Source organism: Apteryx mantelli, chromosome 22 (assembly GCF_036417845.1).
Source record: "Apteryx mantelli isolate bAptMan1 chromosome 22, bAptMan1.hap1, whole genome shotgun sequence".
Taxonomy (NCBI): domain Eukaryota; kingdom Metazoa; phylum Chordata; class Aves; order Apterygiformes; family Apterygidae; genus Apteryx; species Apteryx mantelli.
Genome location: NC_089999.1, coordinates 10,689,772 through 10,710,945, shown reverse-complemented (window position 1 = coordinate 10,710,945; position 21,174 = coordinate 10,689,772). Strand labels below are relative to the sequence as shown.

At 37.3% G+C, this 21,174-nt stretch overlaps 1 protein-coding gene across 1 annotated transcript; it reads right to left on the bottom strand.

Moving 5' to 3' along the window:
- Positions 1 to 1,720: 1,720 nt before the first annotated feature.
- TRPV3 (transient receptor potential cation channel subfamily V member 3) lies at positions 1,721 to 19,424 on the bottom strand. Its single transcript, XM_013953853.2, has 17 exons — positions 19,306 to 19,424; positions 15,825 to 15,929; positions 14,126 to 14,209; positions 13,014 to 13,171; positions 12,087 to 12,263; positions 11,745 to 11,885; positions 11,009 to 11,289; positions 9,442 to 9,618; positions 8,225 to 8,383; positions 7,616 to 7,717; positions 6,944 to 7,017; positions 5,645 to 5,810; positions 5,071 to 5,137; positions 4,419 to 4,687; positions 3,468 to 3,580; positions 2,725 to 2,795; positions 1,721 to 1,843 (listed from the first exon to the last, which is right to left on the bottom strand). The coding sequence occupies exons 1-17, from the start codon at positions 19,422 to 19,424 to the stop codon at positions 1,749 to 1,751; spliced, it is 2,358 nt and encodes a 785-aa protein (XP_013809307.2). The 3' UTR covers positions 1,721 to 1,748.
- Between the last annotated feature and the right edge of the window lie 1,750 nt (positions 19,425 to 21,174).

Below are 21,174 nucleotides of genomic sequence, written 5' to 3'. Positions count from 1 at the left end.
AAATGAGAAGTCTAACCATAGCAACATGGAGTACAGTGCAAGCTAGTTTATTCTGGTTCCTGAGTATATGTGAAGAGGTATTTTTGGTACAAAAACTGGCATTCGAAAGAATCCAAACAGAACTGCATAGCCCTAAAGCAATATTCTTTGTTGGCAGTTTCAATGCAAAATTAACCAGCAGAGATTAAAGATTCCCAGAAGGCAGGAATTTTTCTTCTCATACTCACATACTCTACTAAGACGACCAAACAATGCTTAGATATTATACTGGTATACTGATACTCATGACTATTCTTGCCCTCAGATTCCTATCCCCTCTAAAAAAGTAACCGAATGGAAGATTTCACTTTGACCTCTCCATCAGGCCGTGCACGGTAGGGAACACAGGATACGCCATCCAGAGAAGACCAGGTGGGAGCGAGAACCATGTTCGCCATTCCTGCAAATAGCTTTGCACTATCCTCTCTGCTGCAGAGTTCATTCATGCTCCCTTTTGTGGCGAGACAGTCTTTTGGATCATTTTGCCCACTTTAGGATTAACTATAAGAATCCAATGCAACTCATATTATCATTCAAACATAGAACAGAATTCACCTGTTTTCTAAATAGCACCTTTAAAACAGGCACCAAATCAATATATTAGATGAAAACTCATGACAGTTTAAACACATACTGTATTAACTGAATACTGAAAGTCCACAGAACACAAATATTTCTTTTTATACATACACAAATAAAATAGAAAACTAAAAATATAATTCATAGTCCTAGGTCATCACAGATAATGAAATAAAAAGTACTACAGAAATGCATTACAAACTGAATAAAAAAAAAATCTTAAAAGGCCTGTAATTGCATTGCACTTAACTTATTTTGTTTCTTTGGGAAAAAATACTGACTTCCAATTTTTGTGAAGTAGTTCAATGTAGAAGTTAATTTACTTAAACCTGAAGAGCTTCAGATACGATTACTTTTTTTTAAGCAAGATGTAACAGCATGGAAAATCCAAGTAGTAACAGGAAAATTAAAGTCACTGTGATTTGAACCAACTCAGAAGTATTCTTCATTAAATGCATTATGTTTCTGCCCTGTTATTTTATAGCAAGGTGTATATATATCCTCCAGAATAAAAAGCAGTAAACTCATTATACCCTAGGCATTATACACAAGAATACAGATCAGGCAAAGCTAATGAGAACTGAAGAGGGTGTCTTTTCACTTGAGGCTTTCTTCAGCTTGCTAGATCAGGCCCCCAGTAACACTGACAGTCAATATGAAAGCTTCAAATATATTCAGAACATTGTTATTTCAAAACAACATACTTCATTTGGTAGTATTCAAAATTGAAATGCCTTTCTTTTCTCCGTAACAAGAACTTTTTTCAGCATAATGTCCCTCATGAGTTAAAGTTTCCAAAACAAAAGACAGTGGACTAGATCAAAGATCTTAACTTTCCACAAAAGGAAGAAATATCTCACATTTGACTCTCTTTCAAACAGTACAAAGTCTAGAGCCAAATTTGAGTAATGTCGTGCAAACTTGGACAATGTTTTTTTTTCCCCAAGAGGCTCAAAACTGAAATAGTGCACTTTATTTCAGCTTAGCTGCCCTGATTTGATGGGTTAAAGTTATTGGATCGTGTCACTGAAAGTTTGTGTTACAGCTGGTTACAGCTGTCCAAAATATCAACAAAGATTTCAACATCAGCTCCTGATGCTGATGTGCAACTAAACAGAAACAGTGTGCAACTAAACAGAAGTTTCAGGCAAATCATCCATTTCATCAAATGTATTCAGGGTGTTTTTGCTATTACTTCTTGAATTATCTTGAACTTTACTTGGATCTGCAAAAAAATGCATTATAAACAAAACAGGATATGGTAGAAACTGTGTACATGCAAGATCAAATTAAAAAAAACCCCATGCATTTATTTAAAAAGTGAACTGTCAGTTTACTACCATATCTTATACAGAAGTTTTTCTGTCTGCCCCTTTTGGCTATTACTGAGATCATTCTACTAAGAATCATATGTCCTAATTGACTAAAGAACAAATTCTAAACTAATCTCTCTGATCCTCATATGCCCCTATGGTAAACTCTGAGGCTGGCTGCCAGAAGGACATCTGATACCTCAAAGTTAGGTCATTTATGTATTACACTTCCAACAATGTCAGCAGATGGGTATCTTGAATTTCCTGGTTAACATTCTCAAGGGGCAATTTGTCATCCAAAATGTATCACAAAATGTAAACATGAATCTTCCAAGGCTAAAACACAGCACGCTATTGGGTAGAGTCAGCATGACTTCTTGACGAATTTTGCAATGATATATATGACTATGCAAGGAGTAAAGCAATGTAATTTATGGCAATTTAGTGTTTTCTGACTGTTGAAAAGTTATTTGGCCTTATACCATTCAAATGCCGTAAGAAAATGTAACGCTTGGATCAAGCATAACTGCTTAGAGAAAAATGAATAAAGAAAAGGTAAAAACATGATGCTTTGGTGCCACGACATAACTAATAAGAATTAGTGATCAACTCTCTCTCCAAATCTTTAAAAATAAGTTTACGTCCCCACCATATTAGCCACCAGTTTCCCTAGCAGTAAAGAGAGTGGCAGAGGATCCAGATTATGAGAGTTTATATTTTAAAGGATATAAAATTATTACAGCATTTAAAGAAAACAGTTTCACAAATATGGTGGTGTAAAATTCAGCAGTACCTGTTGGCCCTGGATCTTCATTAATAAATGAAACATGTGTTTTCCACTCGGTCCATTTCACTTCATTAATTCTGTTTATATTATATATAAAGTGTGTTATTAGCATGCATTATCTTCCAGCTACATACCTGCACTTCCCCTTTTATTTCTGCATTCCTCCTTGGAATTGTCATGGCTTACCATCAATACCTGCTTTACTAGTACTAAAAGGATGAATGTCTTTTGCAGTATTACATACTGTATGCAGAGGAGAGTAATGCTCAGACTATTTAATAATTTCACACATTATGAGCACAAGCTCAAAATTAACATTACACATATGAGTATTTTTCATAAAACAGCAGAGTAACATCTTTTCAATATGCTAATCTCATCAATTAGCAATCAATTATAATTTCTTTTAAACTAACATTCAAAGGAGATTACAACAAAATAACATCTACTGGCAAAGACTTGGTACTCATACTTTAAAAACATACATGAAGTTGAAGAAAACCTGTTTTCTGCCAAAAAAGTCTACATAAAAAGCTATGCTTTTTCCCTATTTTAACCATTGATCACAGCTGAAAGACCCTAATTGGATTTTCGTACAACTAATATATTTACTATTTCTTCATATAAAAATCTAAACATTAAAAGCAGAAAATAAGTATAGAGAATGTTTCGAAGAGGCTTTTAATAGAAATAACCTTGAAGAGACATTCAAGAAGAGTCAGTAGCACAATATTCTAGCTTTGCTTTACCTTAAACACACCCTTGTGTCATTTTCAGCCACTTTACACCGTTCTCCCAATTGGAATTTTTTCTTCAAAGATGTTGGTAAGAATTTTTCAAATTCCAAAATGGTCCTGGCTCTCTGTTAACAACAAGAAGTAACACAAGTATGGCTAACCGTATTCAAAATTGCCTGATTTCATAGCATATACAGTTTGCAGGCTCCATGTTTCATTATAACGCATCATGCCTCCATCCACCACGCGTAATCCACACTGATATCAACAGCAGCAAATATTATTTCATACCATTTGTTATTTGGCATGCGCAATAGGAAGTCTGCAGCTTCCTCTAATCAGTCCCACTGCAGGAGGCATACTCGGAGATGAATCAAGAAAGCTGACTCTAGAGTCAGTGTTAGGGTTTAACTCTAACACCGTCATGCAATGCTCTGCCACAGGGATATAGATCCTGTAGTAGGATGCTGCCAACCACACAGAGCGACTCCAGTCCTAATTCTGACTGCTTCCTCGCTGGCAGCTTGGGGCTCTGAGCTGACTAGTCTTGGTAAGAGACCAGACTCAGGGAGGGTATGAGAAACGGGAGTGAACTCATGCATTGTGCAAATTCAAGAGAAGGAGTAGCAGAACACAATATGTTACAGGTATCTGGGCAGATCATAACACACATCTTCCTGGGGACGTATCAAGGGGAATGTCATAAAGGTATGTGACCATGCATGAGGTTGAAAATCTGAGCCACAAAATTACCTTTAGAATAGCTGTTAATTCCAGAGTTATTAGGTTACCCCAATACTACAATTAAATAATTTCCATTATTTACATTCATATAATTCTTGATGACTCCCATAATTAATACATAATCCCAGCTATCAGTGTGGTAAGTGATCATAGGTACAGCTCAGAAGATTTTGGCCAATGCATTTCTACTTCACTAAGCAAACTAGCCTGCAAACAAACCTGGAGTTTCCAAATGTGCTCACTCTCTTTAGAAATGTCTTCCACAGTCTCTCCCATTAATGCAATAAGCATGTTCAAGAGAAGAACAAAAGTCAACACAACGTAAGTTATGAGGAGAAGAAGAAACAGCACAGGATACTTTGAATTCTCCTGGATCTCCAGATCTCCCAGTCCTAGGGCGAGCTTAAAAAGATCCATCAGAACAGGTCCCAGACTGTTGGAATGGCATTCACTGCCCTTTGGGCAAGTTTCAGTCAACGCAGCAAGAGCTGAGAAAAAAACATGAGAAAAATTTGATCGTAATAATGCTTTATGCATACATTGCATTTTATGCTAAAGAAATCAAGATGCACTGCATAGTAAAGAGCTACAGCTGCCCAGCAACATGCCCAGCAGCAGCTAGATGACAGATTAGCAAAATGAAGCAAGAAGAGCCCACATCCAAATGAAATTGCAGGTAATTGAACAAGAGCCAAATTACTTATCTGTTCAGATATTCTCTAGACAGAGTTTAAAACTCTAAACTTGGCTTTTTAATATCCAGCAGAAACCCTGACATGAGCTCTCATCATGACAATAGGGTTCTTATTCATAATAATGCCAAAATTTTTACTCACACAGAGCATCAGTGCTTTTCTCCAATAATATTTACCTACGCCAAATCCCAGCAAAAACACGATATAGACAACTAAAAACTTTATCACATCTTGAAGGATGACCTAAAAATTAAATTAAATATTTATCAGAAATGAAAATTGAGAACTAGTTTTACAGGTATGTGTTCTGCAGGGGTACAGGTGTGGTACACACTACAGAATCAGATTGTTTTCATTAAGCAAACTGGTTGTAGTCTCAGTGAGAAATCTAGAGAAGATATAGGTCTGATTTTTCATGATATGACTGACAGCCTGGTCTGTTTGTGCACTTCCAAGAGTGAATACAACTGTGCATGATAGTGGCATCACAGAGGATGCTGCAAAAAAACTGCAGAACTCTATTAGATGGAAAAAAACCCACAAATTGCTTGCGTATTTAATACAATGTTGTTATTTTTAAGAAATAAGCTAATTTCTGCCATTGAAGTGCATTATATAGTGCATTCTGCTGACTAAAAATAGGAAATTTTAATGTGAACTATAAAATATGTCTAAATTGCTGAACATGCATGATTGAAATTGTATAAATAAGTAAACATCATAACAAGGCAGGTAAAAAAATATACTTGCCTTTTGAATCATAACACTGTAAATTCCCATGGACTGGAAACCTCTGGTGAAATAGAGCATATTAGCCCATCCTAGGGCCATTGCCAAAACAAGACACACGAGGTGTTCTTTGTAGGAAAACAAGTACAAAAAGACAGAGAAGATCACAAGCACAGCTTGTATAAAACTGTTAAAAAACAAACACATTATGTAAAAGGAATGCACTAGCACAAAACCAACAATACAGTGGAAAAATACGAAAACAAGATTTCGCTTCTTATGCTTCACTTCTAATTTCATATTTCATTCCATTCTCTCCTATGAACATTATTATAATTTAACAATTATGTAGATGAGTACAGAAAAGGTAGGTATATTAACATACTGTAATGCTCATTAAAGTTTACTTTCATTAAACTATTCTCCCAACAACAGCTGGTCAATGTAGATTTTGCTGACAAGAGAGGTCAGGAATTCTGAACAGTATCTCTGAAGCAATTATTAATGGTTTAGTTTAACAAGCTGTTAAAATCATTACAGAGTTTCCATGAACCTCTACGCAAGGAAGACGCTATCTGCTAAGAGAACCCGTGATGTGCTGTGGTAGCACGTGGGCCAGACTCTCGGCAGCGCAAGATTGATCTTGGTGCGGCAGGAGAAGCAGGAGGAAAGGTAGAGTTAAGCCAGCTCTCTTTTCCTTGGTCCTACAACCAGAAGGAGCCAGACCAAATGCAGAGTAATTTAGATCAACCTTAGAGCTACCTTAAATCCTACCAGACAGGAATAAACCTTTTTCCCAGAGGGTCATTTCAGAGGGTCAGATTACAGAAGTACAATAGCAAACTGGGCAGACCTAGCTCTGGCAATACTTATTTTGCCAGGACCAAGAAGGAATCACCTATGTTGTATCTAGGCCAGCTGAACCAGTTTTATGCTACTTTTCCTTCCTGGAGTAGCCAAGAAGTGTTGGAAGCTAGATCTGGTTTATTAACCAGTTTTTTAAGTACTTTTCTCTAGTTAAAGCTCTTAAGAGATAAAACACCTAGAGAAGCTAAAGACAGTACTGTACTTGTGGAAAAAACAAGAACAAAAACACAAGCAGTCTGTACAAATGAACCCCCAGTACTGTTATTGACCAGTAAAAGCATTTTTGCATGTTACAGTGAAGCTGCATGTAACATTACATCCATCCCTCTGAAAACTGATAGTCTAAAGAAAAAGTGAGTATCTGCTACAGGAGTACATTCTTTGTGACCATGGGACAGATAACAGATGCTACATATTACCTACAAATATAAAATATATGCAAGCCAGACTTACAATGCAAAGTGGAACCACGCATCAGAGAGAATAGACTGCAGGTCTGAAGGCCTAAGCAGAAAGATGGCTACACTCTAGGTAGACAGATATATAAAATACAGAAATGGTAATAAGAGAAAGCAGGGATCATAGCTGATTTTTCAAAATCATGTATTTGAAGTTGATCTTTTAAAAAAATTGTCTGCTGATAAGATATGATAGCCTCTAGAATTAAAAATCTTTTCCTAGTGCTGTAACTTCAAAAATACTTTTACAGAAGTTTACAAAGCACAACATGAGAGTATGAGTTTCTGTCATCTCTGGCATAATTTAATAGTTAACTTTTGAAAAGGAGTTACTAATTATTTTTAATTACTTATAGTATAAGGTAAACAATATATCCTGGTCCTTTCTGTTGCAGGGTCTAATTCAGCAGTGTCCTTAAAACCAATACTGAATCTCTTTGTCCAAAGGAAAGAACTCTCATAGCTGTTTCACGGAGCAATACAGTTATGATCAGATATATATCTAGGGTCATTCGGAATGAGTGATGTATTGTGCCAAAGACTTCTCGACATTATAGAAATGACAAAGATATTGCCAACGTGTTGCCAAGGTTATCAGCAATACATTCACAGATCCAGAGAAGTTCTTTACATATTTCGTTATGTATTTGTTATTAAAAAGTCTTACCTCTTTTATGGCTAAAAATATTGCTCCTAACATAACCATCACCTGTCCTGATAACTGCAGCCATCCCACGCCACGTGTTAGTGCTAGTGGATAAGGTGGAGCCTGCAAGACAGGTCCAAAATGGACAGGAAAGATTCTGAGTTCAATATCTGTAGGGTAAAAGGCAAAATAATAGGAAGCCTCATGTATGTAGCCCTCTGGGTACCCAATTTCTTCCATTTCATTCAAAGTTTTCTTCATGGAGGATTTACAGGATCAGACTCCTAACACGCATATTTGAAATGGCAGAAGTTTCTTTCTCAGTTTGTTAGAAATTAAGCAAAAGAAAAAAACGCTTCCCATGCTTTTAGAAATTTAACTACCTCTCTTTATATTAAGTGGCTTTTGGAATGCTTTCGCAAAATGTAAATGGAATTATCTCCTCTATTACTGCTCTCCTTCCTTCCAGATGCATAGATCCAGTGTGGGAGAACCTGGTCTCACTACAGTCAGATATTCTGACATCTGTTTTTGTTTTTTAGATTCACTAACATGTTAAATATGAATCAGGAAATACTATTGCATTTTAAAGCAGGGAAGTTGGTTGAGTTTTTAAGTTGCTGTACTCACTTCATCTATATTAGGCCTGTGGTAGGAAACTAATGTGAGTGTTACATTGTACAGGAAATAAAAGCAACATGACATAAAAAACATGTGTCGTGCAAACTTCTTCCATTTCATTCTCAGAAGTGAATTCAGAGGCTCCAAAGTCAGCATTTCATGACGATTCTGTAGAAGAAAGAGAGCAATATTTGAACTTGTTGCTTGTAAGGAAACTGAGACAATTTCAGGCGTGTATTTTGTGTTTCATCTGTCCTTGTTGATCCAGAAACACATCTATGCTCAAGGATACATGTCAGGTCCTAAACCGGCAAAATACAGTCGGCGCCTACTCCAACTCACACTGAGATAACCAGCCATACTCTAGTAAAGTGTCACTGAGCTAAAACTGTAGTGTGAACTTCTGATCTGGCCTCCTACAGAAGTTTTACTGCAGTATTTAAACAAATGCCAAACACTAGCTTTAAAAAGCTAAAATTCTGTGATAAGGTGCTGCTTAAACACCTAGAATATACATGTTAGGAAAAGTTTGCAACTGTTTTAGGTAAAGCCACATTGTATTGACTCTTAATAGCATCTTCTTTTAAATCAGCTGTGTACAATGTACCAGTTAATGGTAGTAATTGCATTAGCTGTATTAACCAGAAAAAAAATAGTGTTCTCTGACAGCCTGAAAACATTTTATATGCCATGAGAAGAAACAGCAGCACAGCAACAACAGTGCTATTAACAGAGACAGGGAACTCCTGTCCACAGGCTTTTATGGGTGCTAAACATTGACAGACACTTCATCAGGGCACAAAACAGAAAACTGCCACCTCTGACTCAGGAAGCCGGTACGGTGCAACTTGGGGACAGGCAGAGCATTTTGGGGCAGCAACGCCCTTCCTAGGCAGCTGCTAACGGCCACTGAAGGAGTCCAGATACTAGCTTTGGTCTCACCAGCTGGGCCATTTTTATGTTCTTATGCATGGCAAATTAATGCTCCAAATGTAGAAGAGGTGCTCCCCAAATGCCTAGCCAAAGTTTCAGGAGCTGAATGCATATGTGCTAACATTTGAGAGTCCGCAGAGGTATAAAATTCATCTTGCTCCCAATAGAAAACCAAGAACTAAAAGTTATATATCTTCCTGTTTTACAGGTTCTTCAATCAAATGTACAGGTTAACATACTTGAAATGAGTGTTCTGCTAGAAAATATATAGATTTTAATAACAAGCAACTTACGCCAATATTCGTATTATAGACAATAATTTCCAGTACTGAATTGTCTGTGGTGGTATCTAGTTCTGTCAGATCGTAAAGGGAAGACTGAACAGGACCATAAGCCCAGTCCGTGAATTTTCTTGACAGGCTCCTGTTAGGCTTATCTCTTATCTCTCTGCTGAGGATGTATTTCAGAACCTAAAACATTAACAAAATCATTTGTAAGCAGATATATTCTTCTTCATGGGAGAGTGCACATACATCCTTGCCAAACCTGTACCTTATAACTATCACATTTGCTACAGTGGTGCAATTCAATGTATTTGTAATTCTGTCATTCAGTAAGTGGTGTTAGAGGTGACAGATCCCTGGGAAATAAACACAGTATTTTTCATGCCTCTGGATCTTCTGTTAGAGAGACATTTTTCTCAGAAATGAAAGCAGTTTTCCTTATGTTCACGCTTGTATTTTCTGTTAACTTAGTCAATAACTTTCTAAACTGTCCCATTTTCAGTTATTTACCACAATACAACCACTTGATTTCTGAGGGCCGAATTCTATAGCAGCGCAACAGAACATTTCTGGTGAGTTTTCTGGAATTATTCATAGGTTCTGCAATTGTACAAGTGTAATATAATAAATGCAATATTTCTGAGCTAAACATTATTTCAATTTATCATTTATTCTCTCAAGATCTGCCAGAAACACTCTTAGAATAGTTTTAAACTACATATGTAATTGTTTGTTTAGATTTTGAAGTTCAGCTCCAAGATTCCCAGATTTCTTTCACTTTTTTTTATACCAGCACAAAATTCCAAATACTGCAAAAAAGTTATATTTGCATAAAAGCAAATTTTATTTTAATCTTTAAAGCCATACTATCAATATCAGCTTTCAGAAGCTAAAATTCTTGATTGAAATTACATGTTTTACTTAGAAAGGTTGAGAATAGATTTCATTCCTGTTGCTAAGCTCTCAGCGAAGGTGTTTTTATTTCTTCGCCCAGCAGGAAGCAGGAATGAAGCACAAAATACCAAAACAGTCACTCAGCATGATAGTGAGATCTGTACTGTGAGCAAATCACTTCTCGGTTACACGAAGCAGCACACAGTGCTGAGGACACCCCTCCTTGGCTGTGTCAGGCCCATTCTCTCTGAAACACCACGTTCACAGGACAGAAAAACAAGTACAACTTGGTATGGGGTGATGCCGCTCGCCCCTGCACTAAGCACAGTGTTTAGCACCAGGCAAATGTCTCTGCATCTTGTTACTGTGAGCGCGTTTAACACAATGAGCGTCCACCTCCTCCTCCAGAACCTCCCTCCATACAACAGAAAGGTTTGCAAGGCTGCTTTTAAATAAAGCAGAGGGGTTGTTAGATAAAACTTTGAAGAGTAGAAGCAACATCACAGTAGAAACATCTGCTTGCATTTTGAATAAAATTGGCTCACCAAATACAACGGATGCTTAGTACAGCATAACCAGCATGGAAAACTACGTATCAGAGCACTAATGTCTGAGTATACAGTTGGCCGAGACTCCTTCACCATATTTACTTTCTCTTAGAGACTACTGAAATAAGACCCACCTCCAATTTCCCAGTTTTTGCAGCTAATTGTAGTGGTGTTAGACCCTCCTTATTCTTCGCAGTTTCCAAATTTCTATCTTTACTTTTCAATAAAATCATATCATACATTCTGATTACAAAGTCATTCTGGGTTTTAAAGTCTTCTGCCACAGTGACTAGTGCATGCAAGATATTGTTTCCTCTGGAATCCTGAGAAGTAATGTTTGTCCTGGTATTGTCCATTAATAGCTGAATTATGTCTGGTTGATTGGTACATGCAGCTAATGCCAGTGCAGTTTCACCTACAAAATTACAAAACATAACAAGCGTTCACGGCACCCGACTCATGTTACAAGAGAGTGACTGTTTTAAGCATCTTAATATGTTAAGGCACAGTTACATATTGATTACATAGAATTTAGCTCTCGGTTTATAGAAAAGCTTAATTTGCATGAAAACATTATTTGGAGAAAAATCTTCAAATGCAAATTAGTTACATTTTATTTACCATTCAGCATTTAAAAGTAATTGCTTTACAATCATTTCTGAGTGTTTGTAATACATTGCACTCCAGCAAGTTACTTCTACTTACACTAAATTTTAAAAAATAAAAGTACTGTGCCATTATTGTATCTTGTGCCTGAGTTTCTTAATCTAGGTTTAGCTACAGTAATGATCTGCACTTGCCCCCTCTTTCATAGTGTCTTGTTTGGTTGTTCCTTCCCAACTTTTCCAGAGAGATTGCACTTCCACTTACCAAAATAGAAACCTTCATGTTTATGCTTGGGATTAAAGAAAATACCCTGGGCATGAGCATTGACATCAGCTCCTTTTTCTATAAGGATCTGAGTGATTTCAGATTGTCTTCTTTCAATGGCAATATTTAGAGCCGACTGACCTGGAACAGACACAATATTTAAAGCGTTGAATCTCTCTACAGCATTAAGCACACTGATGTTTCATAACAGATAGCACCAGTAATACTGAATAAAAATTGTTTAAAAAAATGTAAACCATCATTAGAATGCTTGAGGAAACTATTATATTTATGGATGGTACATTTGACCCCATACCTGAAATTGGTATCAAATATCAATACCTTTATATGCCTCTTCTGTGTATGCCGCATTGATAAACCTCTCCAAAATACCATTTTCTTCTGCAAAGGATAGTAGCATATTCACTATCTCATTTGTGTTTTGGTTGATGTTCAGCAGAGCTTTCATCAAACAAGTTTTGCCAGTATCTGAAGCTGTGAATTTTTTCATCAGATAATCTGCAAGAGTGAATTTTGAGATTAAATCAGGGTAGGCTTCATTATTTATTGAGTGTATTGAGAAATTCCAACCTTTTGTTTATTATGGGTGGAACCTGGGGGAAATATATGCGCATAAACTATTTGGCAAACAATTATTCCATCCTATGTGCTCTATTTGAGTTATGCTTACTTGGCAAGAGAATATTTTCAGAGATGGGTACTCGTGAATAAGTTAACCAATGGGCTAGGTTTCTCTTTGACATCCCATTGCCCTGTTAACTCTAGACAAACCCAAAGCCAGCTTTAAGCATAGGTTTCCCTGGCAGAAAGGCCAGAAGAGCATAGCTGTTCCTAACTTCTCTGCCTGCTCTTCCAGGCTACCTGCATTGCAAGTTCTGTTACTGCAATTAAACTGTTTACTGCAATTAAACTGGCTGCGGTTTGAATAGACACATCAGCCTTGAGTCTCACGCTGCAGCAGGCTAGCTCGGGTACGCCTGTGGGAATATGGCACAGATACACCCTCGGTATATCACAAACAAAAGAGAAATGCTCTCCAGCATTGCCTCAGAGGCTGCGAGCAGGTAGCTTATTGGATATCTTCTTATTTCTAAATGAAAGCTTACATGTGACAGACATTAAACTGCAACCAGTTGACTTCATATTGACAGGCAAGTAGCTCTTGCCCAGAGATATTTACCAGTTTTAGACTATATAGATGCCGCCAGAAGAGGTAACAATGTTCCATTAGGCAACTCCACAGCTTACCTGGCACAGTCATGTTTGTACATGTGTTCGATCTTTGCTTCAGCTCTGCAAGCAGACATTGCAATTCTTCTATATTCCCCTCAGATACTGCCCTAAATATATACTTTTTCAACTTCTTCCGGGCGCCAGTCTGCTCAGGTCCTTGCGATACGTTAGCACTGAATTATCAAAAATAACAATGAAATAGCCAATTCAATTTACTGTGTTTTATTTTCTAGGTAAGAGAAGAGGAAAAAGAAATAGAATTACTTGCCCCAGACTATAAATACTTGCCCCATTACCATATATATTCTTGACTTGTATCTCAAAATGTTTCTGCAGATAGCCACTTCTCTACAGTTAAGCAATTAGAAGTTTTTACTATAAAAAGTGTATATTTTTCACGCGATTTTTTTGCATTTTTGTCAGTTTGTACATTCTTCTAATACAAAAGCTAAGTAATCCTAGTGAACTCGGTTCTTTCCACCTTTCTTTACAGTGTCTTCAGTGCTGCTGCTCTCCCTGCTTCCTTGACCTGTCCACACCTGTCCTCGGTGCCCAGACCTGATGCTGCATGCCAGCTGTGACCACCCCACTTGCAGCAGAGGATAAGTTTTAACCTCACATCATCTTACACAGCTTTCCTGGTGAAACATTATTCTGGAACAAGAATTTAATATCTCCCCCCTTAAGCAAGTTAAGTGAGTGCATTTTGTTCATTCCATCAAGCTAACAAATATTTCTTAATACTGACTGAAATAGAGGGCAATACTTCACCTCTAAAATAAATATTTTCTATATTTAGAAGAGTTTGCTTTCAAAGTAAGAAAGTGTTGTACTGCTGCTAAAGAATATTGATATTTGAGCTTTTGCTCATGCCTTCTTGTGTGATGTTTAGGTCCTGCATTGTCTTCAGTGAAACTTAACTCTAACCTCTGCTTTTCTCAGATCTCATATTTAGTGTAAGGATGCTTGATATATAATTTCTTAGTTTAATTACTGAAGATTCAGAAATGTATACGTACATATGACCTTATTTCTAAATAATGGCAGGTAAAAATCAGTAATACCTACCCTATCCTATACTTAATCCACAGAAAATGCCCTAAGAAATACTTCATGTCTCCACTCACCAGCTCTCCACATTAGGGCTATATTCAGTCACATCATCCTGAAGAGACTGTGGGGAATCCATATCTTCCCCATTTCCAGATGCACTAAAAGCAGCACAGAAGAGGATAAGTGCTAAGTCAGGCAGACATTTTGGCAAACTGCATGAAGAAACAGTCAATACTAGGAAGCAGTATCTACAGTAGAGCTGAAATTAATCTAATTTGACGTGTTTTTTAATTCTATCATTTTATCTCCCCTGTGTATTTTAAAATAAGTGATAAAAATGAGAAGACTCGCAGGATTTTATTATGTTAAAAATCATTATGAAAACAACCTATTTTGTGTATTTCTATGTTATTTCATTACAGATCCTGAAGTTGTGGGTTTTTTTTTCCAAGTTCACTGCTTTTTATGCATCTCCCTGAATGCAAAGATTATGTTTTTTCTTTTTGCATGCTGAATTTGTCATCTACCACAAAACAAATATTAAAGCAGTTACTGTGCATGGGTTGCAAACACCCAATGAAAGTGATATACCTAAAGATTTACTATGCAGTACACTGTAGGTAACTGAAGAGGAATTTGGCAGCTGACTGGAATGGAAGCTTCAACTAAAAGAAATTGAAGACTGGGCCCTAAATACATATTTAGGTAATAAGTTTAAAGGATTCCAGTGGCATTGGTATTCTGTAATTACTGTACACCCTTTTCCAGATATTTCTGAATGCAGATCTCACTTAAAGATGAATTGATGGTAGTTTTTCTTACTTGTATTTTGGTTTTCTATAAGGTTTATATTTTATGAACAACCTCAGGTTAATGATGTAGGAGACTGAACTATTATTGACAAAATGGGTACACGGACAGTAATGCAGAAATTCTGCACTGCTCTGCAGATATTCCCATCCCTCTGAAATAAGGCTGGTAGCTCAGAATCCATTCTTATTCAGTCCATCACTTCTCTGCAGAAAACCGTGAGGAATCTGGTGACAATGCGCGTGTGTGGTGTGCAGGTCTGACTCTGAATGAGAGGAAGATATTTGGATACCTCTCTGAAACCTAAACAGGATTGTCAGCTAATTCCACATAGTTGACCAAACACCCAACAGACAAAAACATTTGGCCATTCTGGGCTTATGCTAGATTTGAGGCATATTTCCCTTATTCATAATTATTGGCTTTTAGTACCTCTCAACATTTTAAAAATTAAGTGCATCCTTCCCAGTCATAATTATTCTCTATTCATTGGGCATAAACGTCTATCTTTAAATATCTCATACTCAGCATCTTCCTATTGTTTGATTGTTGATGAGCAACAGAGGGAGGGTGCTGGCACACAGCTGGGAATAGGGCTTGCTAAATTAAGCTGAGGTCTTCATGCTGGTTTTGCAGCAGAAAATACACAAATGGGTAAGTGGATTTCCTCCTACTATATCACAAATAAGGGGCTAAGAAAACCCCCCCACTAAAATAGAAAGTATTGATTTTAAATTTATTCAAATTTGAGGCCTAATTTATTCAGAGTAAATGACAGCAATATATAAAGATAAGTCATCTGGCAACAACTGACATCCAGAGTTCTGTCTCTGATGTAATCAAAAGCTATGAAAAGCCACCTGAAATTTTAGCTCTGAAATATAGGGAGAAATGAGGAGTAAATGCTGAAAAGAAAGTAGCTATATTTCCAATATGACTATTGCTTATGCATCTATAACTTACCACGGACGAATATTTGAATCCATGGGTTTTGAAAATACGGGGGGAGATGTATTATTTGGAGTTGCATTGCTTTCAAAACCATCAATCTCTAGAAAAAAGTGTGAACTGTTGAACACATTGCATTAAAAAATTGTTAGTAAAAAGGCAAACGACCATAAAATAAACAAAGCAATACACACACATGCCTTGGACAAGCTTGACAGTTTATATTTTCTGGCATCATGTCTAATAAGATGCTGGAATAGAGGCATATCTACTTCTCCCTGGGGGAATCCCAGCCTCAAACATCATGCCCAGCACTTTTGTGCTGGCAGATGGGCAAAAGATCCTGAGATATTTTTAAGAGACATGGCATCAGATCTTGATGCATCTAAGCAGCCACCCCAGCAGTCTAAAAACAGCGTTGCATCTAACCTCTGTGCAAATAGCTAAATGCAACACCAGCCATTTTTTGAACAGCCACACATGTATGTGTACACACATACATATGCATATGCTTTTTAATCTACTGCATTCTAGCCCCTATATGTCCAGCTAGGAACCAGCAAAATGGATCGTTCCAAGCCCATCAGCAGTGATAAACATTAAATCAGAAAGCTGGAAAGGTCACACATTAAATGACATAAGACATTTCCACCCTCCAGGACTGAATGCATAATCCAGTCAGAGCATGACATTTAACTATATCTAGCTAATGGATAGCTATTTATAGGGAAAAGAAATGAAATGTGAAACAACACAGGGAAAAGGAGCATGAGAAAAATAGTAAGATTTAGCCCTTTAAAAGCCTGTGGAGTTCAGAGGAAAAGTCAATGGCTTGAGATTACTATGTCTCATTAAACCATTGTTACATTTCACCTAAGACATGGGAATTTCAGTGGTGAATGCAGCGATTCCCACATGGCCTATAGTTTAGAATCTATCTTATATTTCTAAAATGTTCCAGTAATCACTTGGAAAATATTTCAAATTCACCTAATATCTGTAGTTTAAACAGTGGGATATTTCTTCCTTTCTTTTACTTGCACTCTCCTCACCCCCCACAAAGAATCCAGTTGAATTAAAGTACACATATTGATGTTAAAAAGCAGTACGTTATTAGGATACTACAGAACAACCTGTTGATGCCTGCTAAAAATAGCATGATCTAACATCCATCTCATTTTCCAGTGTCTTGGTGATCCAAGTGTTAATTCACTGTGTGTAGATGTTTAAATTTATATGACCTTTTAACATTTGAGACATGCCTGTGAACGCATTCTAAGCATGCAGCAAATAAAATGTCACTTCTGGTTAGCAGCACTGTGTCCCTGCAATCACTTAGGCAGGGGGGTGCTCTTCACAGTGTAGGAAGGACCCAGGCAGAAACAGGACCTTTGCCATTACTTATACCACACTTGCCAGATTCACAGCTGCTGCAAATCACTGTTGCTTCTTTGGGATCTGAATTTGGCACAGAGACTAAGGAGTGGAAAAAGCATGGGTTCATCCTGTTTTTTTGCATTCCCTAACTATGATGTGCAGGATCTGCCCCAACAGGCAAACAGCTTTTGGTGGCCACAGGGAACCTATGGAAAGCCTGGAGAAGTGCCACACTTGAGGCTTTGTGGACCATCTCCCCTGCCCTTGGCTCAGCACTGGAAGGGAAGTGCGTGCCACCAGCTGATGTCCCTGAGAGCAGCTCCTGCTCTCACAAAAGTGCCTTCATGCTGAAGAATTTGGCATTCAATGGATTTATAGCAGCTATGAAGTGGGCCCTATTTTGGAGGTTGACATATCTAACCTATCCCAGCATGTAGGTTATCTGGGGACACTACATGCAAAAAAAAAAAAAAAAAAAAAGCCATGCAAAACAAGTGGACAATTGCCAACAAATACCCAAGGGCTTACGTGGCCGTGGTGCTCACTGTCAGGAACACTGCCCACAAACGCAATCAGGCTCTGACAAAATTGGCAGCACTCCTCCCAGCCTGCCTGTCGGTTTTCCTGTACTTAATTATATACTGTTAGTTCACCCAAATACCAGGGGCTTCAAGAAGGGAGAAGTCATTGTCGTCATAAAGTATATATTGTCAGCACATTTGACAAGTTAGAAATGCCACCCGTGGAAGTGTACTAGCTGCTTAGTGGTACAGTACACCAGAAGGAAGCAACAGAAGGACAGCAGCATGGAAACATATAATTAATAGAACATGCTAAGCCTCTGTATTAAAATTCATGTGATCTTCATTCCTTATATTACAGGAATGTTGTCTGCCACACCCTGAGCTCTTGGTTGTGAGATGGGAAAAACCCCTAGGTTACTGTTATTGATGCCACAAAACTCAATGTGAGATAGGAGCTTAAGTAACTGAGGGGCAATATTTGTCAGTATTTGCTGTAACTAGATAATCTTCCATTGAATTGCCTCTTTTTGAAGTACTATGTATATTGTGAGCTGTTCAGACACCTTGTCTCACTCTTTTACAACTGCTGTGATGATACAAATGAAGAACTTCTCTTTTTGAACTTAATGACAGAAGGAGAAATTGGGTCACCCAGGCGGTGGGTCTCAAATAACTAATTACACCATTTCTGTAGAAAGTGATTCCTCCAATTATTAAGAATTATGAATGTCAGAACAGCCACAGTTCCCTGGGCCTTGAGAGTTTCAAAAATTGCTCTAATAACTAGTAATTAGCCACAGAGTGAAAAGTTTATGAATGAAAATTCATGCTCACTCCACAGTAACTATCAGGGATGAATGACTACTTATATTTCCCTATTCATATTAAATACAAACCTTTAATCCACATCTTAATTCTCCAGCATAAATTATACATGAAAATCAATATTTTATTCTATAAAATAAAATAGTTGAGAAAACTCATTAATCAGAGTCACGAAAAATAGAGTGAATTCAGGTTTCTGTCTGTGACGGGATTTCTCAAACCGCCTGCTCTGCCAGCCCTCATCTTTTAATTTGACCTCTGCCTCCCCATTATCTGTCATGTTCCCATGTGAGGCTAAGTGTGAAATACTCCTTTTCTCCAGGTCAGCATTCCTCTTTTTTAAAAGCCAGAGTACCCTGCCGTGTGATCTCTTTAAAAAGGTCTCTCCACCTTCTCTTATCAAAGCGCTGACCATTGTTAGACCATTGTAATTCTTGTAGGCTTACACAGACATAAAGAGTAGATGCAGAAAGCCCAGCTGACATGAGACTCAAGCTTAAGACTAGTGCACAAGTATATCATCTCTGGTATAGGGATTAAGTCATTGTCCCATTAAAGTGAGCACATTATACATCTACCGAACTACCAGGATAATCTTCCACTTATTAACAGCATAAGCACACTATTATTTAGGGCACCTTGTGTTCCTCAGGCCCATCTCATTCATATACACTACATGAATAAAGTTGTTAGTGATATTTCAGTGCAAACATCTACTAAAGGAGATAAAAAAGGTAGTTTTATTATTTTAGACTAAGCTGAAGTCCTACCTTTTCTTTGTGGGAGTGCTTTCAGTCGTCTTTTTCTCTTGCTGGTTTGAAGGGGGAATAGCAGACGGATTTGCTTTCTTGCCCATTAGTGGAATAATTTCATTGTTATCTTTAATCATGTTTCTGCAGTAGATAGATTTACAGTTATTCAACTCCCTGTTCATTTGAAGAAAGTATGGTTACTAAATTGCCTATTTTCACTCTCTTCACATGTAAGCACACAAATCTTGACTTTTTTTCAAAGTTTTTCATTTTCAGTTAAGCACATACATACTGTTTTGTGTGTCAAGGTTGGAAGGTTATATTCATGACTGATTAAATTACATTCTAACACAAGTGGCATAAAGAGAGATACCATAAATCCAGAAGAACTGTAACTTCAAGCATGCACCTAAATAAACGGAAGGGAGCCTGTCAATCACAATGACAGTATATGTTGTTTAGAGAAACAAAAATAGCAGAATGACTTTTATAAGTAGCCCCAAAGTTTGTGCATCTCTGCAGTTAATCTAAGGAATCCGTTCTTACTTATCCAAGATAACTTTAGGAAACTGGTAAATTCTGGGAACATCTGCTGCAACAGGTACAATGTGCGAAGGAAGGTTTTGGACATGAAGTGCAGTGAGCACAAAAAAAGCCCTGAAGTTTTTCAAAGTGTGGGAATAACAGAAAAAACAGAATCTGAATACTAACCCCAAGCAGAGCTCAGCTAAAAACGAACTATGACCTGGATCACACCAAGGACATTTGTGTCCTGGTGACACCTCTTAACATTTCTTCAGGAAAAAGAAAAATCATCACTAAGTGTGAACAATCACCACCATGTGACACAAAAGGACCTTAATGCATGTATCTGCCTATGAACACTCACAGCATGAATTCTGTAAGTAATAATGAATAATTATCTTCCTATTTCTCAATATAATACTTAAGGGCATCATTTTAAATCACCAAGGATAGCTTAAAAGCAAAAGGGTAAATTTAAGATCCTTTAAAATTCATTGCATGTAGAAATAGCAGGTTTTACGAGGTCATGGATTCATTCGCGAGCAAATCGGGGAAGTGCCCTCCACAACCAAGGACATACAATAATCACTGCCTGCAGGTTTGAACAAAATGATTTTTCCCCTCCTGTCTCCACTTTCCTTAATGTGACAAATGTACAAAGAATTTTTTATATTCCTGTCACAGTGTTGTCAACTAGAATTTGTTCATTATGGGAATAACAAGATGCAGAAAGCAGACTCTGGAGTGTGTTTGAACGGACATGATTGCTGGTGTTACAGAGGAAATGGACACATGGAATACATTGATATTTGAATGAAAATCCATTAGTGCGTATACGACAATTGTTTAATATAGGAAGATTTTCAGTCCCAAGGATAGAGAACTGAGAATTTGCAAGGCACAAACACCTGTAAATGCAGTTGAAATTTCTTGTAACTAACAGGAATAGAGAAGAAATCTGAAATACTGGAAAGTACTCCTTACCCTGAACATTGTTTAAAAAATGAACATGTCAAAAAAAGTTACTGTCTTTTCTACCATTGGTAGACATTTTTACATGACAAATGTGAAATCACACTAGCGCAACTCATAAATGTGCATAATTTGGATGCATTTCTTGACAATTCACAGCACAACACTCACAGAAATAATTCATAAAGGGCAAATCTGTTGTTACTTCACACACTTGCAAACAAAGGACACAGTATTATTCACAGCAGTAAGTGTACAAAAGAACAGAACTTGGATATTACATAATTTGAGGTAGGAAATAGAGTTTTGTCCATGCCTTTGAAAAATGCACTACTGTAGATCTGCAGACATGTATCAGTTATTAAAACACAACTAAAACAAATTACTGTT

Bases quoted from the DNA above. Each gene is read 5' to 3' on its own strand.
- TRPV3 (XM_013953853.2), bottom strand. From the start codon at position 19,424: ATGATTAAAGATAACAATGAAATTATTCCACTAATGGGCAAGAAAGCA. The intron at 11,290-11,744 runs GTAAGTGGAAGT...GTAATTTTGTAG, and splicing joins ACATGAAGGTTTCTATTTTG to GTGAAACTGCACTGGCATTA. The intron at 3,581-4,418 runs GTTTGTTTGCAG...TGTTGTTAACAG, and splicing joins AGCACATTTGGAAACTCCAG to AGAGCCAGGACCATTTTGGA.